At 45.0% G+C, this 27,857-nt stretch overlaps 2 protein-coding genes across 3 annotated transcripts in view; one reads left to right on the top strand and one right to left on the bottom strand.

The window, feature by feature from the left end:
- Positions 1-189: 189 nt before the first annotated feature.
- mylipb (myosin regulatory light chain interacting protein b) lies at positions 190-27,857 on the bottom strand. Of its 2 annotated transcripts, XR_005473703.1 has the most exons (8): positions 27,643-27,857; positions 27,205-27,395; positions 10,699-10,884; positions 9,935-10,132; positions 6,958-7,122; positions 5,258-5,654; positions 1,596-1,685; positions 1,082-1,194 (listed from the first exon to the last, which is right to left on the bottom strand). XR_005473703.1 is itself a non-coding variant. In XM_038976617.1 (7 exons), the coding sequence occupies exons 1-7, from the start codon at positions 27,727-27,729 to the stop codon at positions 1,012-1,014; spliced, it is 1,407 nt and encodes a 468-aa protein (XP_038832545.1). In that variant the 5' UTR covers positions 27,730-27,856; the 3' UTR covers positions 190-1,011. The 2 variants fall into 2 exon arrangements, 1 of the variants encoding a protein (XP_038832545.1); XM_038976617.1 differs by lacking the exon at positions 1,596-1,685 and having other exon boundaries at positions 190-1,194; positions 27,643-27,856.
- The window catches only part of dtnbp1a (dystrobrevin binding protein 1a), a 46,032-nt gene continuing 45,381 nt past the window's right edge, over positions 27,207-27,857 (top strand). The window contains exon 1 of the mRNA XM_038976620.1: positions 27,207-27,515. Within this exon, the coding sequence (XP_038832548.1) occupies positions 27,478-27,515 (38 nt within the window). The 5' untranslated portion in view covers positions 27,207-27,477. The remainder of the gene's footprint in view (positions 27,516-27,857) is intronic.

Here is a 27,857-nt window from a genome sequence, read left to right as displayed (position 1 = left end):
AGAGAAGTGCTACACCTGGTGGAGAGAGATTGTAAGACAGAAATAGTTGCTTTATGCGTGCTGTACATTACGACATGACACGTCACGATGTAACGGAGGGTCCGTTTTTTCAACTTTTCTCCAATACTATAGAACCATTGCCATGTCGATCAACGCTTGAATAGAAACCTAGTTCACACCCCCGACTTTGAAGTCAACACAGTCGCTACAGTCCCATTCGTTTTCTTTGCAGCCTCGTTTGAATGTTGCGGTTACGCACATTTGTACGGAATGGGGTGAGTTTACGTTACTGGTATTTATGGTTTGCACGTTGCTTCACAATATTGTTTTGAAGGTTAGTTTTAGGACTGATGCCCAACTGAACATTCTACTCAATGCATCCTCATTGGGGGCTGATGAAGATTCGGTCTGAAGTTTGTTACTGTGGCTTGAAAACACGATGACATTTCTAAAGGCGGCAAATAATTAGTAGGAAAACCTTTTTTCATCATTTTGATGTCGCCGGATTAACTTTAGATGCAGTATAACGTTAGCCAGCTAGCTAAGACTGAGGGGAGATCTCCAGATTTTAGCTAGCTAACATTAGCAATGATAGCTATTTTGAACGAAACTTGCTAGCTAATGACAACATTGCTATCTGTCTAAAGTAAATTTGACGACATGATGGCAAAGTTGTTTCCTACTAAATATGTGCCTACCTTCAGCAATGTCATAGTACTCCAAGCCCTTAGTGTAATTTAGACGACAAAGTCAATAGCCATGGTTTTACTTTTGAGCATCAATATGGCTGCAGCGTCTTTAGAACATCGATAACAATGGCAACAACACGACCAAGTGACGGAGGTGCAACCCATGAATACTGCCACAGTAATACCACTGGTATACTACTACAGTAATACTACTGTATGCAGTCATATATAGGAAGTAGGAGGGAATAAACAGGAAATCCAAAACATTTAGGAAAACCTGGGAATGTTAAGCCAAATTTTACAACCCTAACTGGTAGTAAATCTATGTGTGACAGATCTTGTCTGTGCTGGTGTAGAACTCTCTGGAGGAACAGAGGTGAGTGGCCAGGTCTCTGGGAATATTGAAGGGGGCAGCACTGCTCACTGCCAGGGACAGCAGGTTGGCACAGGTGGGCAGGTAGATGTGCTGGACATGGTCCACCTCTGACCGACACACCGGGCACACCTGAAGGGTAGAGATCAAAAGATTTGATTAGAATATAATATGCTAATCTAACATTAAAACACTGTATACATGTGACTTGTGCGGAATCAAAACAGACTATTGTTAAGATACAGTCCTATAGAGCTGGATGAATTAGTCTATATATTCTTGGATTAACGGTGTCCACAGAGTAGCTGACAGTACTGCCCTACAGGCATTTAACCTATGACCTACAGGCTACAGAATGTTCAGGACGGCCAATAAACCATGGGAAGAAGGGTAACTATCGATTCTGCAAACATTCCTCCCGTCTACCATACCCCTCCTCGCCAAACAGTTCACTTAATTTGCTTAAAAAAGGGAAAAACAGTACCAGCTCTTTTCATGAACTGCCAACCACCCTGACCTCTCTAAAAGTTTACCTTGGAGCTTCAAAGTTCATTCAGCACAGTGGAAGATACTAGAACACGGCGTTATGGTGTAACAGGGACTAGTGTTTAGTGCTGCTGCCCCTGGAACACATAAAACCCACGGAGGCTGCGGTTCAAACCCCAACTGAGTCACATTCCATTCTGTCCTTCTCCTCCATTTCAATCCCTTCTTCACTGTATCTATCAATACAGACTACAAAATACATCAACAATTATATACTGTACACACACACAACCGGTCAAAAGTTTTAGAACACCTACTCATTCAAGGGTTTATCTTTATTTTTACTATTTTCTACATTGTAGAATAGTAGTGAAGACATCACAACTATAAAATAACACATATGGAATCACGTAGTAACCAAAAAAGTGTTTTTGAAAAAATATATTTTATATTTGAGATTCTTCAAATATAAAAAATTCTTCAAATACACCCTTTGCATTGATGACAGCTTTGCACACTCTTGGTATTCTCTCAACCAGCTTCATGAGGTAGTCACCTGGAATGCATTTCAATTAACAGGTGTGCCTTCTTAAAAGTTAATTTGTGGAATTTCTTTCCTTCATAATGCATTTGAGCCACTCAGTTGTGTTGTGGCAAGGTAGGGGTGGTATACAGAAGATAGCCCTATTTGGTAAAAGACCAAGTCCATATTATGGCAAGAACAGCTCAAATAAGCAAAGAGAAACGACAGTCCATCATTACTTTAACCCTTGTGTAATCTTAACATTCTGTATACTCCCCTTGTCCTAAGGGTACAAAAATGACCCGCCTTCACTAAACCCCTAAAATAAAGCAGCTTAATTGAATTTTAAACCCTAAATGTGTTTTGCTTGAAGAAACAACCTGTCATTCATCACAAACTTTGTGAATATCTGGATTTTTTGATAAATACTTATGGACTGTACAATGAAGAATTCAACTACAAAATACTAGTCTTCTCCCATTTTTTTAACCATTGCCCCCCACCAACAAGGTGTAGAAACAACAATAAATAAGAATAAAATAAGATAGATACAAAACAAAAAGGTGAAGAACATACATCAATCACCTCTAATTAGCACATGTAGGACAGTATGCTAGTGTGTGTGCATGGACTTTGCAGGTGTATTTCTCACATGTGCAACACATAGTATTTGTTTTACAGTCCTTCTTTGGGGGGCAGAATTGGCATCTCCTTAACTTGCCACAAGCACTGCAAAGGATGCTGTGCGGGGGAGGCACTCCCTTCTTTGAATGTGTGGGGTTACAAGTGCATTTTCCTCGCACACGTCTTGCAGGTCTTGACTCACGGTTATCAAATCGTAGCATTCTTGAGAAAGTGTGAAAGACTTTCAGTGGCATCGTGGCACGAAAAAATATATATATATTTAAAAATATATATATAATAATAATATTTTTAAAATCGCCCTTCCAATCTCTGCATCCCAGAGACTACATGTAGCCTCGCCTCGGGACCTATACACACCCGCTAAGACTAGCAGCCCTATGTAGGCACGCAGGTCAATCTCATCCATCCTTTTCCAGTTGTCTCCATATTTACAGAAATCCTCCAAATGTGTCATCTCCAGGATGATTTTTTTGATGGCTGGTGTGATGAACATGTAGAATGTTGAGGCGATGTCCTGGGCATGGGCAACTGCATGTCTTGTGGGCCCTGGGGTCATCCTTATGACATTTTGTGCTGCCATCCTGCCCTGGTTGTCATATGGTGACAAGGACCATGTTATTTTGCTGTTCTTTGACAAAAATGTCTCTTTCAGCTTGGGGGATTTCTTCTTCATCTGAAGATGATACATCGTGCTCTGGGTTGTATTCTTCCCCATCTTCTTCTTCAGATACCACCTCTTCTAAATCATTGTTATCTTGTTCCTCCTGGATATCTGAAAAAATCTGATCCATGACCTGTTGGTCACTGAAACGTGCACTCATGGCTTCAGCAAAGAGAGAACGGGGGGGGCTGTCATGTGCAGCACCTTTATAGCCTCTGACTGCATTCTCCATTAGTAAACAATGCTTTCAAGAAATTAATTTTGTCTGAAATTGTTTAAATTTTGTCTGTGAACTTGAGTCATGTGTGGGGTCGTGGAGGGGTCGTGGAGGGGAGCTGCTGCTCATGCATAAGAAAGTTTTAGTTTTGTCTGAGTTCAATCAGTAGCACACAGAATCTCAATTTCTCATTGTGTGTGTTTGTGTGTGTCTTCGTGGTTTTTGTGGTGTGTAAATGATTTTATAACTGCCGGGTCAAAAATGACCCTAAGACAATCTTTGTACCCTGGTGGTGTACAGCTTTCATGGAAATAGGAACAAAGGCGATGTTTCACTTTTTCTAATGTTGAGGTCACTCTAGGAAAAGTCATAAAATTTCAAGTTGAAAAACATAGTGGCGGGTCATTTTCTACCCTTATTAAGACAACACAAAGGTTAAGACATGAAGGTCAGTCAATACGGAACATTTTAATAAATTTGAAAGTGTCTTCAAGTGCAGTCGCAAAAACCATCAAGCGCTATGATGAAACTGGCTCTCATGAGGACCGCCACAGGAACGGAAGACCCAGAGTTACCTCTGATGCAGAGGATAACTTCATTAGTTACCAGCCTCAGAAATTGCAGCCCAAATAAATGCTACAGAGTTCAAGTAACAGACACATCTCAACATCAACTGTTCATAGGAGACTGTGTGAATCAGGCCTTCATGGTCGAATTGCTGCAAAGAAACCACTAGTAAAGGACACCAATAAGAAGAAAACTTGCTTGGGCCAAGAAACACAAGCAATGGACAAGCAATGGATTTCCGATGGAAATCTGTCCTTTGGTCTGGAGTCCAAATTGGAGATTTTTGGTTCCAACCGCCGTGTCTTTGTGAGACGCAGAGTAGGTGAACGGATGATCTCCGCATGTGTGGTTCCCACCGTGAAGCATGGAGGAGGTGGTGTGATGGTGCTTTGCTGGTGACACTGTCGGTGATGTATTTAGAATTCAAGGCACACTTAACCAGCATGTCTACCACAGCATTCTGCAGTGTTACGCCTTCCCATTTGGTTTGCGCTTAGTGGGACTATCATTTGTTTTTCAACAGGACAATGACCTAACACACCTCCAGGCTGTGTAAGGGCTATTTTACCAAGAAGGAGAGTGATGGAGTGCTGCATCAGTTGATCTGGCCTCCACAATCACACGACCTCAAACAAATTGAGATAGTTTGGGATGAGTCAGACCGCAGATTGAAAGAAAGCAGCCTACAAGTGCTCAGCATGTGTGGGAACTGCTTCAAGACTGTTGGGAAAGCATTCCAGGTTAAGCTGGTTGAAAGAATACCAAGAGTGTGCAAAGCTGTCATCAAGGCATAGGGTGGCTATTTGAAGAATCTCAAATATAAAATATTTTGATTAGTTTAATACTTCTTTCTGGTTACTCCATGATTCCATATGTGTTATTTCATAGTTTTGATGGTTTCACTCTTAAGTAGAAATGTAGAAAATAGTAAAAATAAAGAAAAACCCTTGAATGAGTAAGTGTTCTAAAACTTTTGACCAGTAGTGAGTGAGTGAGTGAGTATGTATATATACTTATTTTAAACCATGGCAGTAGTGAGTGAGTGAGTGAGTATGTATGTATATATACTTATTTTAAACCATGGCGTTATGGTTACCTCTAGCTGGACGGCACAGTTGTGGCAGCACACCATGTGTCCACAGGGGCAGAAGGCAGCGTCCATCTCCTCTTCACAGCACAGCATACACAGCAGAGCATCCTGGAGCTGCTGCAGCTTCTCCTCCAGAACCCGGCTCCTCTGGCACCCCTCACAGCCTCCTTCCCCCACCCCAGGGGACCGCGCCGGGCTCCGCTCGCCGGACACACAGTCCCCTCCCATGCCGGCGTTGTAGAGCGTCCTGCGGCAGTGGTCGTAGACCTCCTTGGAGGTGCGTCGGATGTCGAAGACATACTTTTTGCCCAGGTCGATGTTCTCGTTGAGGAAGAGAGACGCCAGGTGACCCTTGAAGTCACGGCTGTACTGCATCATCACGTCATTCGTCACCGTGTCACACCTGAAGGACCAGTAAGATCACAGTTATTTACCAAAAACACTCAAATCAATATTATAAAATGTTATTACACTGTGAACCTGGAATGACTCCACATGTACACTAAAACTAAACTAAACTCATGGAAATTGTCAGAAAATGTACAACATATATTGCGCTGCATACTATCATTTCTTACTGTACATTGGCTCACAGCAGAGATGTGTTTACAAGAGGGAAATGTCACCCTGTGTGAGCATGTTGTTGGTGTGTAAGCCATGCTACATGGTTGGTGGTTGCTGACCTGTAGAAGGCATGTTGTTAGTATGTAAGCCATGCTACATGGTTGCTGACCTGTAGAAGGCATGCTGTTAGTATGTAAGCCATGCTACATGGTTGGTGGTTGCTGACCTGTAGAAGGCATGTTGTTAGTATGTAAGCCATGCTACATGGTTGGTGGTTGCTGACCTGTAGAAGGCATGTTGTTAGTATGTAAGCCATGCTACATGGTTGCTGACCTGTAGAAGGCATGCTGTTAGTATGTAAGCCATGCTACATGGTTGGTGGTTGCTGACCTGTAGAAGGCATGTTGTTAGTATGTAAGCCATGCTACATGGTTGCTGACCTGTAGAAGGCATGCTGTTAGTATGTAAACCATGCTACATGGTTGCTGACCTGTAGAAGGCATGCTGGTTAGTATGTAAACCATTCTACATGGTTGCTGACCTGTAGAAGGCATGCTGTTAGTATGTAAACCATGCTACATGGTTGCTGACCTGTAGAAGGCATGCTGGTTAGTATGTAAACCATGCTACATGGTTGCTGACCTATAGAAGGCATGTTGTTAGTATGTAAACCATGCTACACGGTTGCTGACCTGTAGAAGGCATGTTGTTAGTATGTAAGCCATTCTACATGGTTGCTGACCTGTAGAAGGCATGCTGTTAGTATGTAAACCATGCTACATGGTTGCTGACCTGTAGAAGGCATGTTGTTACTATGTAAACCATGCTACATGGTTGCTGACCTGTAGAAGGCATGCTGTTAGTATGTAAACCATGCTACATCGTTGCTGACCTGTAGAAGGCATGTTGTTAGTATGTAAACCATGCTACATGGTTGCTGACCTGTAGAAGGCATGCTGTTAGTATGTAAACCATGCTACATCGTTGCTGACCTGTAGAAGGCATGTTGTTAGTATGTAAACCATGCTACATGGTTGCTGACCTGTAGAAGGCATGCTGTTAGTATGTAAACCATGCTACATCGTTGCTGACCTGTAGAAGGCATGTTGTTAGTATGTAAACCATGCTACATGGTTGCTAACCTGTAGAAGGCGTGGGTCTCTGTGATGGCCCGGTACAGGCCGCTGGCAGCTCTGGTGCTTGTCATCTTAAACAACAGGACCACATCCTCACCACTGTCCTTAGTGATGGTCATGTACACATTCTTCCCTGACTGGGTGGCCATCTGGATGATGGGATAAATGATCCTAGAACAGAGGACAGAGAGTCATTGTAGGCTCTATATAATTTCATATCAAATGTCCAACAGGAGAGCATTGCCTTGTGTGTCTAGACCTGTAGATAGAACTACATAATCACATATTAACGGTGTCTACGCTAACAGAAGCATGCTGCCTTGAGTTTGTATAACCGGTCAGTGTTATATTTTCTACATCTGTATACAAAAACTGCACAGTAGAAAACGACAGGCAGCCGACCTCAACTTTAGTTTTTTTCAGTGCATCAACGAATAACATGTTTTGCATACAGCACTGTCAGGTTAGTGTAGTGAATATACCTGTTGGTGGGGGTGATGTCAGGTTAGTGTAGTGAATATACCTGTTGGTGGGGGTGAAGTCAGGTTAGTGTAGTGAATATACCTGTTGGTGGGGGTGAAGTCAGGTTAGTTTAATGAATATACCTGTTGGTGGGGGTGAAGTCAGGTTAGTTTAGTGAATATACCTGTTGGTGGGGGTGAAGTCAGGTTAGTTTAATGAATATACCTGTTGGTGGGGGTGAAGTCAGGTTAGTGTAGTGAATATACCTGTTGGTGGGGGTGAAGTCAGGTTAGTGTAGTGAATATACCTGTTGGTGGGGGTGAAGTCAGGTTAGTTTAATGAATATACCTGTTGGTGGGGGTGAAGTCAGGTTAGTTTAGTGAATATACCTGTTGGTGGGGGTGATGTCAGGTTAGTGTAGTGAATATACCTGTTGGTGGGGGTGAAGTCAGGTTATTTTAGTGAATATACCTGTTGGTGGGGGTGATGTCAGGTTAGTTTAATGAATATACCTGTTGGTGGGGGTGATGTCAGGTTAGTTTAATGAATATACCTGTTGGTGGGGGTGAAGTCAGGTTAGTGTAGTGAATATACCTGTTGGTGGGGGTGAAGTCAGGTTAGTTTAGTGAATATACCTGTTGGTGGGGGTGAAGTCAGGTTAGTTTAATGAATATACCTGTTGGTGGGGGTGAAGTCAGGTTAGTTTAGTGAATATACCTGTTGGTGGGGGTGAAGTCAGGTTAGTTTAATGAATATACCTGTTGGTGGGGGTGAAGTCAGGTTAGTGTAGTGAATATACCTGTTGGTGGGGGTGAAGTCAGGTTAGTTTAGTGAATATACCTGTTGGTGGGGGTGAAGTCAGGTTAGTTTAGTGAATATACCTGTTGGTGGGGGTGAAGTCAGGTTAGTTTAATGAATATACCTGTTGGTGGGGGTGAAGTCAGGTTAGTTTAATGAATATACCTGTTGGTGGGGGTGATGTCAGGTTAGTTTAATGAATATACCTGTTGGTGGGGGTGATGTCAGGTTAGTTTAGTGAATATACCTGTTGGTGGGGGTGAAGTCAGGTTATTTTAGTGAATATACCTGTTGGTGGGGGTGATGTCAGGTTAGTTTAATGAATATACCTGTTGGTGGGGGTGATGTCAGGTTAGTTTAATGAATATACCTGTTGGTGGGGGTGAAGTCAGGTTAGTGTAGTGAATATACCTGTTGGTGGGGGTGAAGTCAGGTTAGTTTAGTGAATATACCTGTTGGTGGGGGTGAAGTCAGGTTAGTTTAATGAATATACCTGTTGGTGGGGGTGAAGTCAGGTTAGTTTAGTGAATATACCTGTTGGTGGGGGTGAAGTCAGGTTAGTTTAGTGAATATACCTGTTGGTGGGGGTGAAGTCAGGTTAGTGTAGTGAATATACCTGTTGGTGGGGGTGAAGTCAGGTTAGTTTAGTGAATATACCTGTTGGTGGGGGTGAAGTCAGGTTAGTTTAGTGAATATACCCGTTGGTGGGGGTGAAGTCAGGTTAGTTTAGTGAATATACCTGTTGGTGGGGGTGAAGTCAGGTTAGTTTAGTGAATATACCTGTTGGTGGGGGTGAAGTCAGGTTAGTTTAGTGAATATACCTGTTGGTGGGGGTGAAGTCAGGTTAGTTTAGTGAATATACCTGTTGGTGGGGGTGAAGTCAGGTTAGTGTAGTGAATATACCTGTTGGTGGGGGTGAAGTCAGGTTAGTTTAGTGAATATACCTGTTGGTGGGGGTGAAGTCAGGTTAGTTTAATGAATATACCTGTTGGTGGGGCTGAAGTCAGGTTAGTTTAGTGAATATACCTGTTGGTGGGGGTGATGTCAGGTTAGTTTAGTGAATATACCTGTTGGTGGGGGTGATGTCAGGTTAGTTTAGTGAATATACCTGTTGGTGGGGGTGATGTCAGGTTAGTTTAATGAATATACCTGTTGGTGGGGGTGAAGTCAGGTTAGTTTAATGAATATACCTGTTGGTGGGGGTGAAGTCAGGTTAGTTTAGTGAATATACCTGTTGGTGGGGGTGAAGTCAGGTTAGTTTAATGAATATACCTGTTGGTGGGGGTGAAGTCAGGTTAGTTTAATGAATATACCTGTTGGTGGGGGTGAAGTCAGGTTAGTTTAGTGAATATACCTGTTGGTGGGGGTGAAGTCAGGTTAGTGTAGTGAATATACCTGTTGGTGGGGGTGAAGTCAGGTTAGTGTAGTGAATATACCTGTTGGTGGGGGTGAAGTCAGGTTAGTTTAGTGAATATACATGTTGGTGGGGGTGAAGTCAGGTTAGTTTAGTGAATATACCTGTTGGTGGGGGTGAAGTCAGGTTAGTTTAGTGAATATACCTGTTGGTGGGGGTGATGTCAGGTTAGTTTAGTGAATATACCTGTTGGTGGGGGTGAAGTCAGGTTAGTTTAGTGAATATACCTGTTGGTGGGGGTGATGTCAGGTTAGTTTAGTGAATATACCTGTTGGTGGGGGTGAAGTCAGGTTAGTTTAGTGAATATACCTGTTGATGGGGCTGAAGTCCTCCTGACAGATGGATACCCCTTCAGGGCCGACCCCTATAGCCAGCCTCTGTCCCTCTGAGTCCCTGGCCCAGTGCCACTCCACCCCGTAGTTCTCCAGGGAGGACACCAGCTGTAGGGCCTGGTACTCTGCAGACGCCTGGCTCAGACCCTCTAGCTCACGGTGCTTCTCCTGGATGCTGCAGACGGACACGGCAGGACGGGACAGAAGAGTTACATTTTCTGCTTTTGTAATACTGTTCAATCACCAGGGGGGCCCACCCATAGAATTAAAAATGTTTTCTCCATTCTATTTCAAATGCTGCCACCAAATAATCCCTGCTGGGTTTTCATTTTTTTGTCCCTTCACTGGTTGTTTTTTTTATTATATAATTATTTTTTTAATCTATGAAATAAAATGTACTAAAACTAAACTAAACACATGAGGAATGAGAACTGTACTTTAGTGCCCAGTAGTGAATGTACATAGCTGCAGGGCTAGCTAAGTCAGCAGCCTGGTGTTTTAGGGACAGATGTTGTGAATACCATTTATATGCTGATTTGGGAGTACTTAGGCTCCTCCCACATCAAGGCAATAACAGAAGACCAAACCATGGTTTAGTCAGCTGGTCAGATGGCCTTCACAAATCAAAAAGGTAATACTTTTATCATCTTGTATCTACAGCAGTTCTACAAGTCAGCATAGAGAAGTATTTAGTAGGAAATGGAATGCAGGTGGAGTCATGTTACTCATTGCTGTGCTAACCTGTTGATGGTTGCCAGGTCAGGCTCCTGTCTGAAGATCTGGCTGGAGCAGTACTTGGCTGTGTTCTGGTTGTAGTCTCCGTACTCAGCCTGGGCTAGGAGGGCACACAGCTCCTTGGCCTGCTCAGCCTCCATCTGCAGGCTGCCACTGTCCAGCTCCTCCTTTATGTGCAGGAAGAACATATGTCTGGAGGAGAGAGGGAGAGGGATGTGTAAAGGGTTATATGATGGACATGAGGAAGAACGAGAATACAACTTCACAAAACTGCAGTGATAATGGGGAAACTAATTAGACATTTTTGCCTCGTCAAAAGAGGACATTGCACTGAAAAGAGGAACGAAGATAATCCTCTTTGTAGGCCCTAAATCTAGGTTGAAGATACCCAGGTTAGAACAACGTAATAACTAGTATCACTGGTCCCTTTGTCTAGAATTCTTCCTCATTTATGCAAAGAGTTATGGGATATTAGAATCCTCTTGTTGTTATCTTCAACATAGCCCCAAAAGAGGAAGAACAAGAATACAGCTTAACTGATGATGGTAAACTAGCCCTCTGTGCCTCCTCAAAACAGGAAGTTGCACTGAATATAGGAATGAAGATAGCCTTCTTTATAAAATGACAGTTCTCTCATGCCTGCTATGAGCGCTTGACCTTTCTGTCCACAGGGTCAGCTATCCATCTTATTGCTCCAGTGAGGAATGTGGGCGTCAGAATTGCTGGTACAGGCAGGTCACGACCCCAGACAGTCCCAGGCGATAAACAGGAAGCCTGTTTAAACTAAACAAACTCAGACTACAACAACTGATATTGATCACTGTTGTTGTGTCAGTCTGTGCTTCACTCCAATGTGAACTACTACGGTGTAACGGCGCAGTGTCGGCGGTGTAACGGCGCAGTGTCGGCGGTGTAACGGCGCAGTGTCGGCGGTGTAACGGCGCAGTGTCGGCGGTGTAACGGCGCAGTGTCGGCGGTGTAACGGCGCAGTGTCGGCGGTGTAACGGCGCAGTGTCGGCGGTGTAACGGCGCAGTGTCGGCGGTGTAACGGCGCAGTGTCGGCGGTGTAACGGCACAGTGTCGGCGGTGTAACGGCACAGTGTCGGCGGTGTAACGGCACAGTGTCGGCGGTGTAAAAGCAAAGTCATAATGAAAGTCCTGAACCGTGCATCTGAAAATGTCAAAGCATACTTATGTGTTGTTCAAGTTTTTGAGTTGAAGAACAGTGCGGGGCCGCTCTGGGGAACAGCGCGGGGTACTCTGGGGAACAGCGCGGGGTACTCTGGGGAACAGCGCGGGGTACTCTGGGGAACAGCGCGGGGTACTCTGGGGAACAGCGCGGGGTACTCTGGGGAACAGCGCGGGGTACTCTGGGGAACAGCGTGGGGTACTCTGGGGAACAGCGCGGAGCCGCTCTGGGGAACAGCGCGGGGCAGCTCTGGGGAACAGCGCGGGCCGCTCTGGGGAACAGCGCGGGCCGCTCTGGGGAACAGCGCGGGCCGCTCTGGGGAACAGCGCGGGGTACTCTGGGGAACAGCGCGGGGTACTCTGGGGAACAGCGCGGGGTACTCTGGGGAACAGCGCGGGGTACTCTGGGGAACAGTGTGGGGTACTCTGGGGAACAGCACGGGCCGCTCTGGGGAACAGCGCGGGGTACTCTGGGGAACAGCGCGGGGCCGCTCTGGGGAACAGCGCGGGGCCGCTCTGGGGAACAGCGCGGGGCCGCTCTGGGGAACAGCGCGGGGTACTCTGGGGAACAGCGCGGGGTACTCTGGGGAACAGCGCGGGGTACTCTGGGGAACAGCGCGGGGTACTCTGGGGAACAGCGCGGGGTACTCTGGGGAACAGTGCGGGGTGCTCTGGGGAACAGTGCGGGGTGCTCTGGGGAACAGTGTGGGGTGCTCTGGGGAACAGTGTGGGGTACTAAGGTTGTTGAGGGGTTAAGGCATTTCTACAGTATTTGTGTGGTCAAAGTTGGGTTGAGTTGGTAGGACATGGTACATTTTGGGATCAGTTTCAGATATCCACTGACCACTGGTCTCTAGTATAACATTAACATCACATATCCACTGGTCTCTAGTATAACATCACATATCCACTGGTCTCTGGTATAACATCACATATCCACTGGTCTCTGGTATAACATCACATATCCACTGGTCTCTGGTATAACATTAACATCACATATCCACCGGTCTCTAGTATAACATTAACATCACATATCCACTGGTCTCTGGTATAACTTATGTCGTGTCTTTGACTATGCCAGATTAATTGCTATGACATGCTATTCTATAAAATAATTTCTCCGTAATTAATATTACCTGATTGAACTAATCATGTAAATATTAATTAACTAGAGAGGGACACCACGAAAGAATATTTATAGAGCTGTTATCTTCCGAATCAACTCTTAAAGACCTAGTAATATTTTACATCCATAGCAGTCACCTTAATCGTCAGTTTATTCAGTCTCATCTGAAAGTTCTAAATCCTTGATTATCTGCAAGAATCCTGGCTAACAAGTTGAATCAGCAATACAAAATTGGGTTTAATTATTTATTTACTAAATACCTAACTAATCACACAGAATCACACATATACAATTAAATCATAACTTGATTACAAAGTGCAGTCATACAGAAAAACGTCCCTAGCGGGCGGAATAGATATGACAGCTTGTTACACAAAGAAAAGGGGCGGGATTTTAGTGAAAGAGCGGGAGACTGGAACAGAGGCGAAGCTGTGCTATCGTAAATACAGTATCTTATGCATTCTAAATTACCGCCCATTTGAAGAAGGAAAATGCAATAAATATTTACTGTGAGCTGCGCTTCAGTAGGTTGGTGGTAGATGGACCGTGTCGCCAACCCGAGTCCTCTGTCCTTTGAAGAATGTCTCTGGTGCCTTACTGGATACGTTGGAGTAACGTTGTGTGTAGTAGACGGGATACTCGGACTGTCCTTCCTAACCTGCGTTTGTAGCAGCTGTTGCTAACTCAACGGCTAGGAGATATCACTTCTGTAGTGAATACGAGTTCAAAGTTCATACCATTCACAATCAAAGTCCATGCTGCTGTTGGCTTAGTTCTGTAGTTATTATCTGAACCATTCTGACACCGGATCGTCATCCTAGCGTCCCCGGAACAGAAAGTTATATTTTTGTCAATGGCTTTTATAGTGGAGGGAGAGGGGTGTGTCTGAAAAGTCTATTACCCATGTCTCTTCACAGGGGCGGGCCCCTAGTTGAGCAGAAGCCCAAACTTATGAAAACACAAATCTCTCATTTGGAAGCTAAAATTAAATTTCATCTCTTCACAAATAATTTAATATTCAAACATTTGAATTAAACAACAATTCCATGTGAATCCGATACCTCTGACGTTTAGACTTTCCACATTAGAGTTTATGTCATTCTATCATTGATGAGAATGTGTCAGAGGGCAACCGAACTGACATAATATACCTTAAGTACCACCGCATATGTTCAGTTGGTCGGATTACCAGAATATAGTTCATTCCCCCCCACTTTCTGATGTCCCCAGAATCCCTATGTTAACCAAGGGGTTTTCTTATGTCACATCAGTAGGGAAGAGAAAAAGGGGGAAAGAGGTATTTATGACTGTCATAAACCTACCCCCGGGCCAACGTCATGACACATCACATATCCACTGGTCTCTGGTATAACATCACATATCCACTGGTCTCTGGTATAATATTAACATCACATATCCACTGGTCTCTGGTATAATATTAACATCACATATCCACTGGTCTCTGGTATAACATTAACATCACATATCCACTGGTCTCTAGTATAATATAACATCACATATCCACCGGTCTCTAGTATAACATCACATATCCACCGGTCTCTAGTATAACATCACATATCCACTGGTCTCTCATTACAGCCATTACATTAACATCCAGTAGCTGATTTGGTTCTGGGTGCTGAGATTAGGCTAGATATCCACATATATGCTGCATTGAATTTACAGCAGGTATATGAATCTACAGTACGTAGCCTACAGTGGGTAAATGAATCTACAGTACATAGCCTACAGTGGGCATATGAATCTACAGTACATAGCCTACAGTGGGCATATGAATCTACAGTACGTAGCCTACAGTGGGTAAATGAATCTACAGTACATAGCCTACAGTGGGCATATGAATCTACAGTACGTAGCCTACAGTGGGTAAATGAATCTTCAGTACGTAGCCTACAGTGGGTATATGAATCTACAGTACGTAGCCTACAGTGGGTAAATGAATCTACAGTACATAGCCTACAGTGGGCATATGAATCTACAGTACGTAGCCTACAGTGGGTATATGAATCTACAGTACGTAGCCTACAGTGGGTATATGAATCTACAGTACGTAGCCTACAGTGGGTATATGAATCTACAGTACGTAGCCTACAGTGGGTAAATGAATCTACAGTACATAGCCTACAGTGGGCATATGAATCTACAGTACGTAGCCTACAGTGGGTATATGAATCTACAGTACGTAGCCTACAGTGGGTAAATGAATCTACAGTACATAGCCTACAGTGGGTATATGAATCTTTGTACGTAGCCTACAGTAGGTATATTCATGTATGTTTCATGGCTCTAGTTCTACAGATGTAGCCTATCAAGTCCTAATTGGCTCCCGTTAGACACTGTAGGTACAGGACTAACAGTCACAGACAAGACACTGTAGGTACAGGACTGACAGTCAGAGACACTGTAGGTACAGGACTGACAGTCAGAGACACTGTAGGTACAGGACTGACAGTCAGAGACACTGTAGGTACAGGACTGACCGTCAGAGACACTGTAGGTACAGGACTGACACAGACAAGACACTGTAGGTACAGGATTGACAGTCAGAGACACTGTAGGTACAGGACTGACACAGACAAGACAACACACTGTAGCTGCTGTTTTGACAAATGGTTTTACTAATTATGAATTTTAAATGGAAACCAACTCTCAACAACACATTCTCCCATGGTGCCGCTCAGCTGTAGTACAGATGAAGTGCTGAATGCTCTCTGGAACTGTTGGTATGTGAACTCTGCCCTGCAAGTTTATATCAGCAGAACATCCTATTTAAACAGCTTGTATGCAGTACAATGTGATAAAGCAGTGTGTGTGTGTTTAGCTAGTGGGGCTCTCAGCTGTAGCCAACAGGATGGATGCCTGCTTGGATTAACAATGGCTAGTACCGTGTGTTCTCACTCTCAGCCAGCCAGGAGGTAGGGGGTGGCTGGATGTGTAGGACTGTGCATGCTAAGCCTGCAGGATGCATGGCTCTCATTGTCAGTGAGTGTGGAGCTGCATGTGGACTGCTGACAACTCTTTCTGGGCCAGCAGAGCACGTGCTTAGAGACGACTTACGTAAGCCTCCTGTTGAATTGATTCAACAAATCAAACATTGTTGTTACGAGTCATGATTCCCAAGGTGTGTTCTTTTACTTTTGGAATAATCTGAAGGCTGAGTTATTTAGTAGCACTATATTTACCACATTATTCATAAAATGTTTTTAAAAATAATACTTATTGGGCGACAGCTTTGTTGTTAACTGCGATACATGTTCCATCGTTTGCAGTGTTTCCTCGTGTCAACCCTACTCACGCAAAGGCTGAGAACACACCAGTACGGTGTTAGCTCATCTAGCAGACAAGGTGACAAAAAATATATATATATATATAAATTACATTTGTAAAAAATTAAAAACTAAAACCCTAAAAATTAAGAATTTGTACTAGTATGGCTGACCCTCAACATATTTTACTGCATCCATCTGATGAATGTGACAAAAAAAGAAAGAAATTGTTACAAAAAATATGACACTTTCTGATCTTGCCACCTACATGCTAGCCTGCATATTAGCCTGCATATTAGCCAGCATGCTCACATTAGGTGTATTTGCCCGTGTTAGGCTATGAGAATGAATAATTTAATCTACGTAGTCCTACTGTACATTAAGAAATTATATGAATTTCCACGTGTAGATTACAGGATTTAGGCTACACTATGACAGAGTATTAAGAGCATTTGTCATTTTCCGTTAAATTGACTTTCTCAATCCTTTGTTTAGCCAGAGAAGTTGTCCTTACTGGTTACGTTAAGGTTTCAGACATTCTTTCCCACACCTGTCAGTTATGCAATGTGTCTTTTCTGACTGTGTCATTACTACAGGCCTCGTGTCAGCTGTGTCATTACTACAGGCCTCGTGTCAGCTGTGTCATTACTACAGGCCTCGTGTCAGCTGTGTTATTACTACAGGCCTCGTGTCAGCTGTGTCATTACTACAGGCCTCGTGTCAGCTGTGTCATTACTACAGGCCTCGTGTCAGCTGTGTTATTAGTGCAGGCCTCATGTCAGCTGTGTTATTACTACAGGCCTCGTGTCAGCTGTGTCATTACTACAGGCCTCGTGTCAGCTGTGTTATTACTACAGGCCTCGTGTCAGCTGTGTTATTACTACAGGCCTCGTGTCAGCTGTGTCATTACTACAGGCCTCGTGTCAGCTGTGTTATTACTACAGGCCTCGTGTCAGCTGTGTTATTAGTGCAGGCCTCGTGTCAGCTGTGTTATTAGTGCAGGCCTCGTGTCAGCTGTGTTATTAGTGCAGGCCTCGTGTCAGCTGTGTTATTACTACAGGCCTCGTGTCAGCTGTGTTATTACTACAGGCCTCGTGTCAGCTGTGTCATTACTACAGGCCTCGTGTCAGCTGTGTTATTACTACAGGCCTCGTGTCAGCTGTGTCATTACTACAGGCCTCGTGTCAGCTGTGTTATTACTACAGGCCTCGTGTCAGCTGTGTTATTACTACAGGCCTCGTGTCAGCTGTGTCATTACTACAGGCCTCGTGTCAGCTGTGTCATTACTACAGGCCTCGTGTCAGCTGTGTCATTACTACAGGCCTCGTGTCAGCTGTGTTATTACTACAGGCCTCGTGTCAGCTGTGTTATTACTACAGGCCTCGTGTCAGCTGTGTTATTACTACAGGCCTAGTGTCAGCTGTGTCATTACTACAGGCCTCGTGTCAGCTGTGTTATTACTACAGGCCTCGTGTCAGCTGTGTCATTACTACAGGCCTCGTGTCAGCTGTGTTATTACTACAGGCCTCGTGTCAGCTGTGTTATTACTACAGGCCTCGTGTCAGCTGTGTCATTACTACAGGCCTCGTGTCAGCTGTGTTATTACTACAGGCCTCGTGTCAGCTGTGTTATTACTACAGGCCTCGTGTCAGCTGTGTTATTACTACAGGCCTCGTGTCAGCTGTGTTATTAGTGCAGGCCTCGTGTCAGCTGTGTTATTAGTGCAGGCCTCGTGTCAGCTGTGTTATTAGTGCAGGCCTCGTGTCAGCTGTGTTATTACTACAGGCCTCGTGTCAGCTGTGTTATTACTACAGGCCTCGTGTCAGCTGTGTCATTACTACAGGCCTCGTGTCAGCTGTGTCATTACTACAGGCCTCGTGTCAGCTGTGTCATTACTACAGGCCTCGTGTCAGCTGTGTCATTACTACAGGCCTCGTGTCAGCTGTGTTATTACTACAGGCCTCGTGTCAGCTGTGTTATTACTACAGGCCTAGTGTCAGCTGTGTCATTACTACAGGCCTCGTGTCAGCTGTGTTATTACTACAGGCCTCGTGTCAGCTGTGTCATTACTACAGGCCTCGTGTCAGCTGTGTTATTACTACAGGCCTCGTGTCAGCTGTGTTATTACTACAGGCCTCGTGTCAGCTGTGTCATTACTATAGGCCTCGTGTCAGCTGTGTTATTACTACAGGCCTCGTGTCAGCTGTGTTATTACTACAGGCCTCGTGTCAGCTGTGTTATTACTACAGGCCTCGTGTCAGCTGTGTTATTACTACAGGCCTCGTGTCAGCTGTGTTATTACTACAGGCCTCGTGTCAGCTGTGTTATTACTACAGGCCTCGTGTCAGCTGTGTTATTAGTGCAGGCCTCGTGTCAGCTGTGTTATTAGTGCAGGCCTCGTGTCAGCTGTGTTATTAGTGCAGGCCTCGTGTCAGCTGTGTTATTACTACAGGCCTCGTGTCAGCTGTGTTATTACTACAGGCCTCGTGTCAGCTGTGTTATTACTACAGGCCTCGTGTCAGCTGTGTTATTACTACAGGCCTCGTGTCAGCTGTGTTATTAGTGCAGGCCTCGTGTCAGCTGTGTTATTAGTGCAGGCCTCGTGTCAGCTGTGTTATTAGTGCAGGCCTCGTGTCAGCTGTGTTATTAGTGCAGGCCTCGTGTCAGCTGTGTCATTACTACAGGCCTCGTGTCAGCTGTGTCATTACTACAGGCCTCGTGTCAGCTGTGTCATTACTACAGGCCTCGTGTCAGCTGTGTCATTACTACAGGCCTCGTGTCAGCTGTGTTATTACTACAGGCCTCGTGTCAGCTGTGTTATTACTACAGGCCTCGTGTCAGCTGTGTCATTACTACAGGCCTTGTGTCAGCTGTGTCATTACAACAGGCCTCGTGTCAGCTGTGTCATTACTACAGGCCTCGTGTCAGCTGTGTCATTACTACAGGCCTCGTGTCAGCTGTGTTATTACTACAGGCCTCGTGTCAGCTGTGTTATTACTACAGGCCTCGTGTCAGCTGTGTTATTACTACAGGCCTCGTGTCAGCTGTGTTATTACTACAGGCCTCGTGTCAGCTGTGTTATTACTACAGGCCCCGTGTCAGCTGTGTTATTACTACAGGCCTCGTGTCAGCTGTGTTATTACTACAGGCCTCGTGTCAGCTGTGTTATTAGTGCAGGCCTCGTGTCAGCTGTGTCATTACTACAGGCCTCGTGTCAGCTGTGTCATTACTACAGGCCTCGTGTCAGCTGTGTCATTACTACAGGCCTCGTGTCAGCTGTGTTATTACTACAGGCCTCGTGTCAGCTGTGTTTTTACTACAGGCCTAGTGTCAGCTGTGTTATTACTACAGGCCTCGTGTCAGCTGTGTTATTACTACAGGCCTCGTGTCAGCTGTGTTATTACTACAGGCCTCGTGTCAGCTGTGTCATTAGTACAGGCCTCGTGTCAGCTGTGTCATTACTACAGGCCTCGTGTCAGCTGTGTTATTACTACAGGCCTCGTGTCAGCTGTGTTATTACTACAGGCCTCGTGTCAGCTGTGTCATTACTACAGGCCTCGTGTCAGCTGTGTTATTAGTACAGGCCTCGTGTCAGCTGTGTCATTACTACAGGCCTCGTGTCAGCTGTGTCATTACTACAGGCCTCGTGTCAGCTGTGTTATTAGTACAGGCCTCGTGTCAGCTGTGTTATTACCACAGGCCTTGTGTCAGCTGTGTTATTAGTACAGGCCTCGTGTCAGCTGTGTTATTACCACAGGCCTTGTGTCAGCTGTGTTATTACTACAGGCCTCGTGTCAGCTGTGTTATTAGTACAGGCCTAGCCTACTGTATATACTGTGACTGTCTCTTCTCAAGACCAAACTATACTGAACAAAATTAAAAACACAACAATTTCAAAAACTGTACCTTGTTACAGTTCATATAAGGCAATCAGTCAATTGAAATGAATTCATTAGGTCCTAATCTATGGATTTCACATGACCGGGCTGGGGAGCAGCCATGGATGGGACTGTGAAGGCATAGGCCCACCCTCTGGGGAGCCTGGCCCAGCCAATCAGAATACGTTTTTCCCCACAAAAAGGCTTTATTGAAGACAGAAATACTCTGCAGTTTCATCAGCTGTCCGGGTGGCTGGTCTCAGACGATCCCGCAGGTGAAGAAGCCAGATGTGGAGGTTGTGGGCTTACGTGGTTACACGTGGTCTGCGGTTGTGAGGCCGGTTGATTGTACTGCCAAATTCTCTAAAACAACGTTGGAGAAGGCTTGTGTTGTGTTGTGTTGTGTAACAAAACTGCACATTTTAGAGTGGCCTTTTATTGTCCCCAGCACATGGTGCACTTATGTAATGATTATGCCATTTAATCAGCTTCTTGATATGCCACACCTGCTCGGTGGATGGATTATCTTGGCAAAAGAGAAATGCTCACAGAGGGATTTAAACAAATTTCTGCACAAAATTTGAAAAAAATACATTTTTTGTCGGTATGGAACATTTCTGGGATCTTTTATTTCATGCTGTGTTTATATTTGTTCAGTATAGTTAGCCTACATATGGGCTGTCAGTGTGGAATTTAAGATTTAATTCAACACTTTCATTCTGTCCAAGTATCCTCCTGTAGCAACAGCCCAGTGTGTTAAAGTAACCCTCTGACTGACTGCAGGATCCTCCTGTAGCAACAGCCCAGTGTTTTAAAGTAACCCTCTAACTGACTGCAGGATCCTCCTGTAGCAACAGCCCAGTGTGTTAAAGTAACCCTCTGACTGACTGCAGGATCCTCCTGTAGCAACAGCCCAGTGTTTTAAAGTAACCCTCTGACTGACTGCAGGATCCTCCTGTAGCAACAGCCCAGTGTGTTAAAGTAACCCTCTGACTGACTGCAGTATCCTCCTGTAGCAACAGCCCAGCGTTTTAAAGTAACCCTCTGACTGACTGCAGGATCCTCCTGTAGCAACAGCCCAGTGTTTTAAAGTAACCCTCTGACTGACTGCAGGATCCTCCTGTAGCAACAGCCCAGTGTTTTAAAGTAACCCTCTGACTGACTGCAGGATCCTCCTGTAGCAACAGCCCAGTGTGTTAAAGTAACCCTCTGACTGACTGCAGTATCCTCCTGTAGCAACAGCCCAGTGTGTTAAAGTAACCCTCTAACTGACTGCAGGATCCTCCTGTAGCAACAGCCCAGCGTTTTAAAGTAACCCTCTGACTGACTGCAGGATCCTCCTGTAGCAACAGGCCAGTGTGTTAAAGTAACCCTCTGACTGACTGCAGTATCCTCCTGTAGCAACAGCCCAGTGTGTTAAAGTAACCGTCTGACTGACTGCAGGATCCTCCTGTAGCAACAGGCCAGTGTTTTAAAGTAACCGTCTGACTGACTGCAGGATCCTCCTGTAGCAACAGGCCAGTGTGTTAAAGTAACCCTCTTACTGACTGCAGTATCCTCCTGTAGCAACAGCCCAGTGTGTTAAAGTAACCCTCTAACTGACTGCAGTATCCTCCTGTAGCAACAGCCCAGTGTGTTAAAGTAACCGTCTGACTGACTGCAGTATCCTCCTGTAGCAACAGTCCAGTGTGTTAAAGTAACCCTCTGACTGACTGCAGGATCCTCCTGTAGCAACAGCCCAGTGTTTTAAAGTAACCCTCTAACTGACTGCAGGATCCTCCTGTAGCAACAGCCCAGTGTGTTAAAGTAACCCTCTGACTGACTGCAGGATCCTCCTGTAGCAACAGGCCAGTGTGTTAAAGTAACCCTCTGACTGACTGCAGGATCCTCCTGTAGCAACAGGCCAGTGTGTTAAAGTAACCCTCTGACTGACTGCAGGATCCTCCTGTAGCAACAGCCCAGTGTGTTAAAGTAACCCTCTAACTGACTGCAGGATCCTCCTGTAGCAACAGCCCAGTGTTTTAAAGTAACCCTCTGACTGACTGCAGGATCCTCCTGTAGCAACAGCCCAGTGTGTTAAAGTAACCCTCTGACTGACTGCAGGATCCTCCTGTAGCAACAGCCCAGTGTGTTAAAGTAACCCTCTGACTGACTGCAGGATCCTCCTGTAGCAACAGCCCAGTGTGTTAAAGTAACCGTCTGACTGACTGCAGGATCCTCCTGTAGCAACAGCCCAGTGTGTTAAAGTAACCCTCTGACTGACTGCAGGATCCTCCTGTAGCAACAGCCCAGTGTGTTAAAGTAACCCCCTGACTGACTGCAGGATCCTCCTGTAGCAACAGCCCAGTGTGTTAAAGTAACCCTCTGACTGACTGCAGGATCCTCCTGTAGCAACAGCCCAGTGTGTTAAAGTAACCCTCTGACTGACTGCAGGATCCTCCTGTAGCAACAGCCCAGTGTGTTAAAGTAACCCCCTGACTGACTGCAGTATCCTCCTGTAGCAACAGCCCAGTGTGTTAAAGTAACCCTCTGACTGACTGCAGGATCCTCCTGTAGCAACAGCCCAGTGTGTTAAAGTAACCGTCTGACTGACTGCAGGATCCTCCTGTAGCAACAGCCCAGTGTGTTAAAGTAACCGTCTGACTGACTGCAGGATCCTCCTGTAGCAACAGCCCAGTGAGTTAAAGTAACCCTCTGACTGACTGCAGGATCCTCCTGTAGCAACAGCCCAGTGTGTTAAAGTAACCGTCTGACTGACTGCAGGATCCTCCTGTAGCAACAGCCCAGTGAGTTAAAGTAACCCTCTGACTGACTGCAGGATCCTCCTGTAGCAACAGCCCAGTGAGTTAAAGTAACCCTCTAACTGACTGCAGGATCCTCCTGTAGCAACAGCCCAGTGTGTTAAAGTAACCCCCTGACTGACTGCAGGATCCTCCTGTAGCAACAGCCCAGTGTGTTAAAGTAACCCTCTGACTGACTGCAGGATCCTCCTGTAGCAACAGCCCAGTGTGTTAAAGTAACCCTCTGACTGACTGCAGGATCCTCCTGTAGCAACAGCCCAGTGTGTTAAAGTAACCCCCTGACTGACTGCAGTATCCTCCTGTAGCAACAGCCCAGTGTGTTAAAGTAACCCTCTGACTGACTGCAGGATCCTCCTGTAGCAACAGCCCAGTGTGTTAAAGTAACCGTCTGACTGACTGCAGGATCCTCCTGTAGCAACAGCCCAGTGTGTTAAAGTAACCGTCTGACTGACTGCAGGATCCTCCTGTAGCAACAGCCCAGTGAGTTAAAGTAACCCTCTGACTGACTGCAGGATCCTCCTGTAGCAACAGCCCAGTGTGTTAAAGTAACCGTCTGACTGACTGCAGGATCCTCCTGTAGCAACAGCCCAGTGAGTTAAAGTAACCCTCTGACTGACTGCAGGATCCTCCTGTAGCAACAGCCCAGTGTGTAACCCTCTTGCACTTGGCTCAGGGCCAAGGTATAAAGGGACATTATAAAACTGTTGGAGCAGAAAAAGATTCCCAAAGGATTGTGGTTCGCATGCAGCTTGTGTCTCAACACTAAATTGATGTTGGAGTTCTTGTGAATTTCCTTTCACTTTAAAAGGCTGTAGTGACTCTCCTTTCAGGAGTTGACTTTAAAGCAACAATTGGCTGACTGTCTGTAGCCTGGTTACAAACCCCTGCCCATGATTCTGCTGCCTGACCCCTGACCTCGTTTCTGGAGTGAATACTGTACAAACACACCTCATAGTGACATGATCCTGATCCCTTCAATGAGAATGGGTTGGTTGGTCCCTGGAGGATGACATGCAGTATTGAAAGTCTTTGTTATTGGTCACATACACATGGTTAGCAGATGTTATTGCGAGTGTAGCGAAATGCTTGTGCTTCTAGTTGACAGTGCAGTAATATATAACATCTAACAATTCCACAAGAACTACCTAATACACACAAGTCTAGGTAAAGGGATGGAATAAGATACCTCCCGATAAAATCAATATAGCTAATGTAGTGATGAGGAGAGACCAGATAGAGCAAATAAAAGTCACATACAGTAGGCTCCTGAACTAGCCTGAGGACTCATCCTGAATAAAAGTCACATACAGTAGGCTCCTGAACTAGCCTGAGGACTCATCCTGAATAACAGTCACATACAGTAGGCTCCTGAACTAGCTCCTGAACTAGCCTGAGGACTCATCCTGAATAAAAGTCACATACAGTAGGCTCCTGAACTAGCCTGAGGACTCATCCTGAATAACAGTCACATACAGTAGGCTCCTGAACTAGCTCCTGAACTAGCCTGAGGACTCATCCTGAATAACAGTCACATACAGTAGTCTCCTGAACTAGCCTGAGGACTCATCCTGAATAACAGTCACATACAGTAGGCTCCTGAACTAGCTCCTGAACTAGCCTGAGGACTCATCCTGAATAAAAGTCACATACAGTAGGCTCCTGAACTAGCCTGAGGACTCATCCTGAATAAAAGTCACATACAGTAGGCTCCTGAACTATCCCGAGGACTCATCCTGAATAAAAGTCACATACAGTAGGCTCCTGAACTAGCCTGAGGACTCATCCTGAATAACAGTCACATACAGTAAGCTCCTGAACTAGCCTGAGGACTCATCCTGAATAACAGTCACATACAGTAGGCTCCTGAACTAGCCTGAGGACTCATCCTGAATAAAAGTCACATACAGTAGGCTCCTGAACTATCCTGAGGACTCATCCTGAATAACAGTCACATACAGAAGGCTTCTGAACTAGCCTGAGGACTCATCCTGAATAACAGTCACATACAGTAGGCTCCTGAACTAGCTCCTGAACTAGCCTGAGGACTCATCCTGAATAACAGTCACATACAGTAGTCTCCTGAACTAGCCTGAGGACTCATCCTGAATAACAGTCACATACAGTAGGCTCCTGAACTAGCCTGAGGACTCATCCTGAATAAAAGTCACATACAGTAGTCTCCTGAACTAGCCTGAGGACTCATCCTGAATAACAGTCACATACAGTAGGCTCCTGAACTAGCCTGAGGACTCATCCTGAATAACAGTCACATACAGTAGTCTCCTGAACTAGCCTGAGGACTCATCCTGAATAACAGTCACATACAGTAGGCTCCTGAACTAGCCTGAGGACTCATCCTGAATAAAAGTCACATACAGTAGGCTCCTGAACTATCCTGAGGACTCATCCTGAATGTAACTCTGCTGCTCTATCAATCGCTCCACACATTAGAAGAAACGATAGTGGGCGTGGTGTTTGGCCAGAGCGATGTGGATGGTAGTCAGGCCACTCCCCTTCATGGCACACAGTGCCCTCTGTCTTGTCAGTCGATACACGGTGTCAGGGTTACCCAGGGCAAACCAAACTGGCAGCTCTGTCTGTGAGACCGGGTTGACATGTCATTTGAAGTTATGCCCTAGTAGAAGGCTACTTTTTGGGGGGCGAATTATTTTGTTATTGAAGAAAATACACTAGGCTGTAGTATTACCATGGCTGCTTGGCATAGTACTGTAAGTACACTGGCTGGCTGGCATAGTACTGTAGGTACCCTGCCTGGCTGGCATAGTACTGTAGGTAGCCTGGCTGACAGGCATAGTACTGTAGGTAGCCTGGCTGGCAGGCATAGTACTGTAGGTACCCTGCCTGGCTGGCATAGTGCTGTAGGTACGCTGACATAGTACTGTAGGTACCCTGGCTGGCAGGCATAGTACTGTAGGTACCCTGGCTGGCTGGCATAGTACTGTAGGTACCCTGGCATAGTACTGTAGGTACCCTGGCTGGCTGGCACAGTACTGTAGGTACCCTGGCTGGCTGGCATTTAGTTTTTGTGAGCTCAATACACATATTCCACAGTCTCTCTAGAGATAAATCAGATCCAGACTGAACTGTGCGATGTGGTAGGGAGTTGTAGTTTCCAACAGGACAATATTCTACATATTTTAGCGCATCAAAATGTGGTAATTAACTACAATGACTATAATCCATAGTTTTTTTTTTCACACCTGCTACAGAAGAGGCAAAAGAATGCGTTGTCTTGAGGGGATATAGAGAGCAGCTGTTGCTCTCGTGAGCTATCTCTACCTGAAAATACATGATCTAAGTGATTGATAGTTGGTATTCAGCAGTCATAAAAGTATGCCTTACTTACTTTGAAGAACTACTAAAATATTAATTTTGTCAGAAAGCACAGGGAGGAGCTCTATAGAGATGAGATGACTTGGAATGAAATAATAAAGTCATCAAATAAAACAAATGTAAAATACACAACAACTGAAATGTTTTATTAAAGTAATGTGAATAAATGATGGTTAATAAGTGATGAGCAGTAATGGGCAGTCACTACCACTACCAATGGGACTTTAATTCATTGTTTTATTCTGTGTTGTTACAGCACTCATCCCAAATCATGGAAACCGTGATTACATGTATTTTCTAAACAGGCCTCAAAAAGCAATAAGCACTCAGCACAGTGGAGTGTGCAAAGTGCACATTTTGGGATAAGGGTAGAGAAATTGGGACAGAACCCTACAGCACCCATAGGAACGTAGTGCACTAGAAAGAGTGCACTACGTTCCTATGCATCTGGGATGCACCCCGAGTCACGTTATACACTGGTACAACGCCCATAGAGCACATTGACATGTCGGTTTGGGATAGAACCTGCTGGACACACAGTGCAATGCATCCACGGTAACTAACTCGCTGCTGACGCGTCACCAGACACTGTTTGCATACGGGAGGTCAAACTTCCCCTTGTTGGGGAGAGAAGCCAGTAGGTCACATTATCTATTGATCCTAAAGGGGCTGAAAGACTACGAGTTGACTGAAATAGCAGGGTTTTAATGATTGATAGGGTGGGGTTTAACTTAATTTTATCTGATCCATTCTGTTCTGTCACTACATTTGTTAATCTTATTGCATTTAAAAAATACATTACATCTAATGTTTGCAATACCATTAGCTACAATAGGCAGAGTGCCTTACTCCAAATAGGTCCCCTACAATAAACATACCTTGTCTGTTCTTGCAGGGTCAGATGGGGTTCCACAAAGAACTTGACTCTGAGCTTCAGTCTGCAGGGAGCCAGGTTATCCATCTGTTGTGAGATCCTGTTCCTGAGATTCAACCACAAACTCTCCCCTTTGCTTCCACAGAACTGAAGCCCAAAGTAATCCACCTCTATTATTCCCAGTTTCCGACAGACCTGTGAGTCAAAACAATAGAACAAACCACTTCACTAAAGAATTCAATGCCCCATCAAGACTGGTAGTTAAATACAACGTTACATGTACTACGCTGTTGTTACATTGTTACAAGTGTACAAGTAAGTTCACTTTTATTCAAATTCTCAAAATATTTACAGAAATCAAAATGATTAAAACTGCATTAATTTGCAACCCCAACGCCGACTTAACATGTATCAATTTGAATTATAATAACTGTAACGGTACCTTGTGTAAACAGTCCTCTCCGTTAGCCTTCGAATCAACATCCACCTCCATCACCACCGAGTCCGGGCGCGTTATATGGCAAAGCATTTTTATTTCTCTGTATGTTTGCAATACTTGTCCTATAGTAGTTCAATCTATCGATGCACTTACACCTTACATGAAAAACAAACATTCAAACTTTATAGTCCATGGACTGATCAGGTCCTGTCCAAAAA

This window comes from Salvelinus namaycush, chromosome 37 (genome assembly GCF_016432855.1).
Source record: "Salvelinus namaycush isolate Seneca chromosome 37, SaNama_1.0, whole genome shotgun sequence".
Taxonomy (NCBI): Eukaryota; Metazoa; Chordata; class Actinopteri; order Salmoniformes; family Salmonidae; genus Salvelinus; species Salvelinus namaycush.
This window is presented reverse-complemented; position numbering and strand designations above follow the sequence as displayed.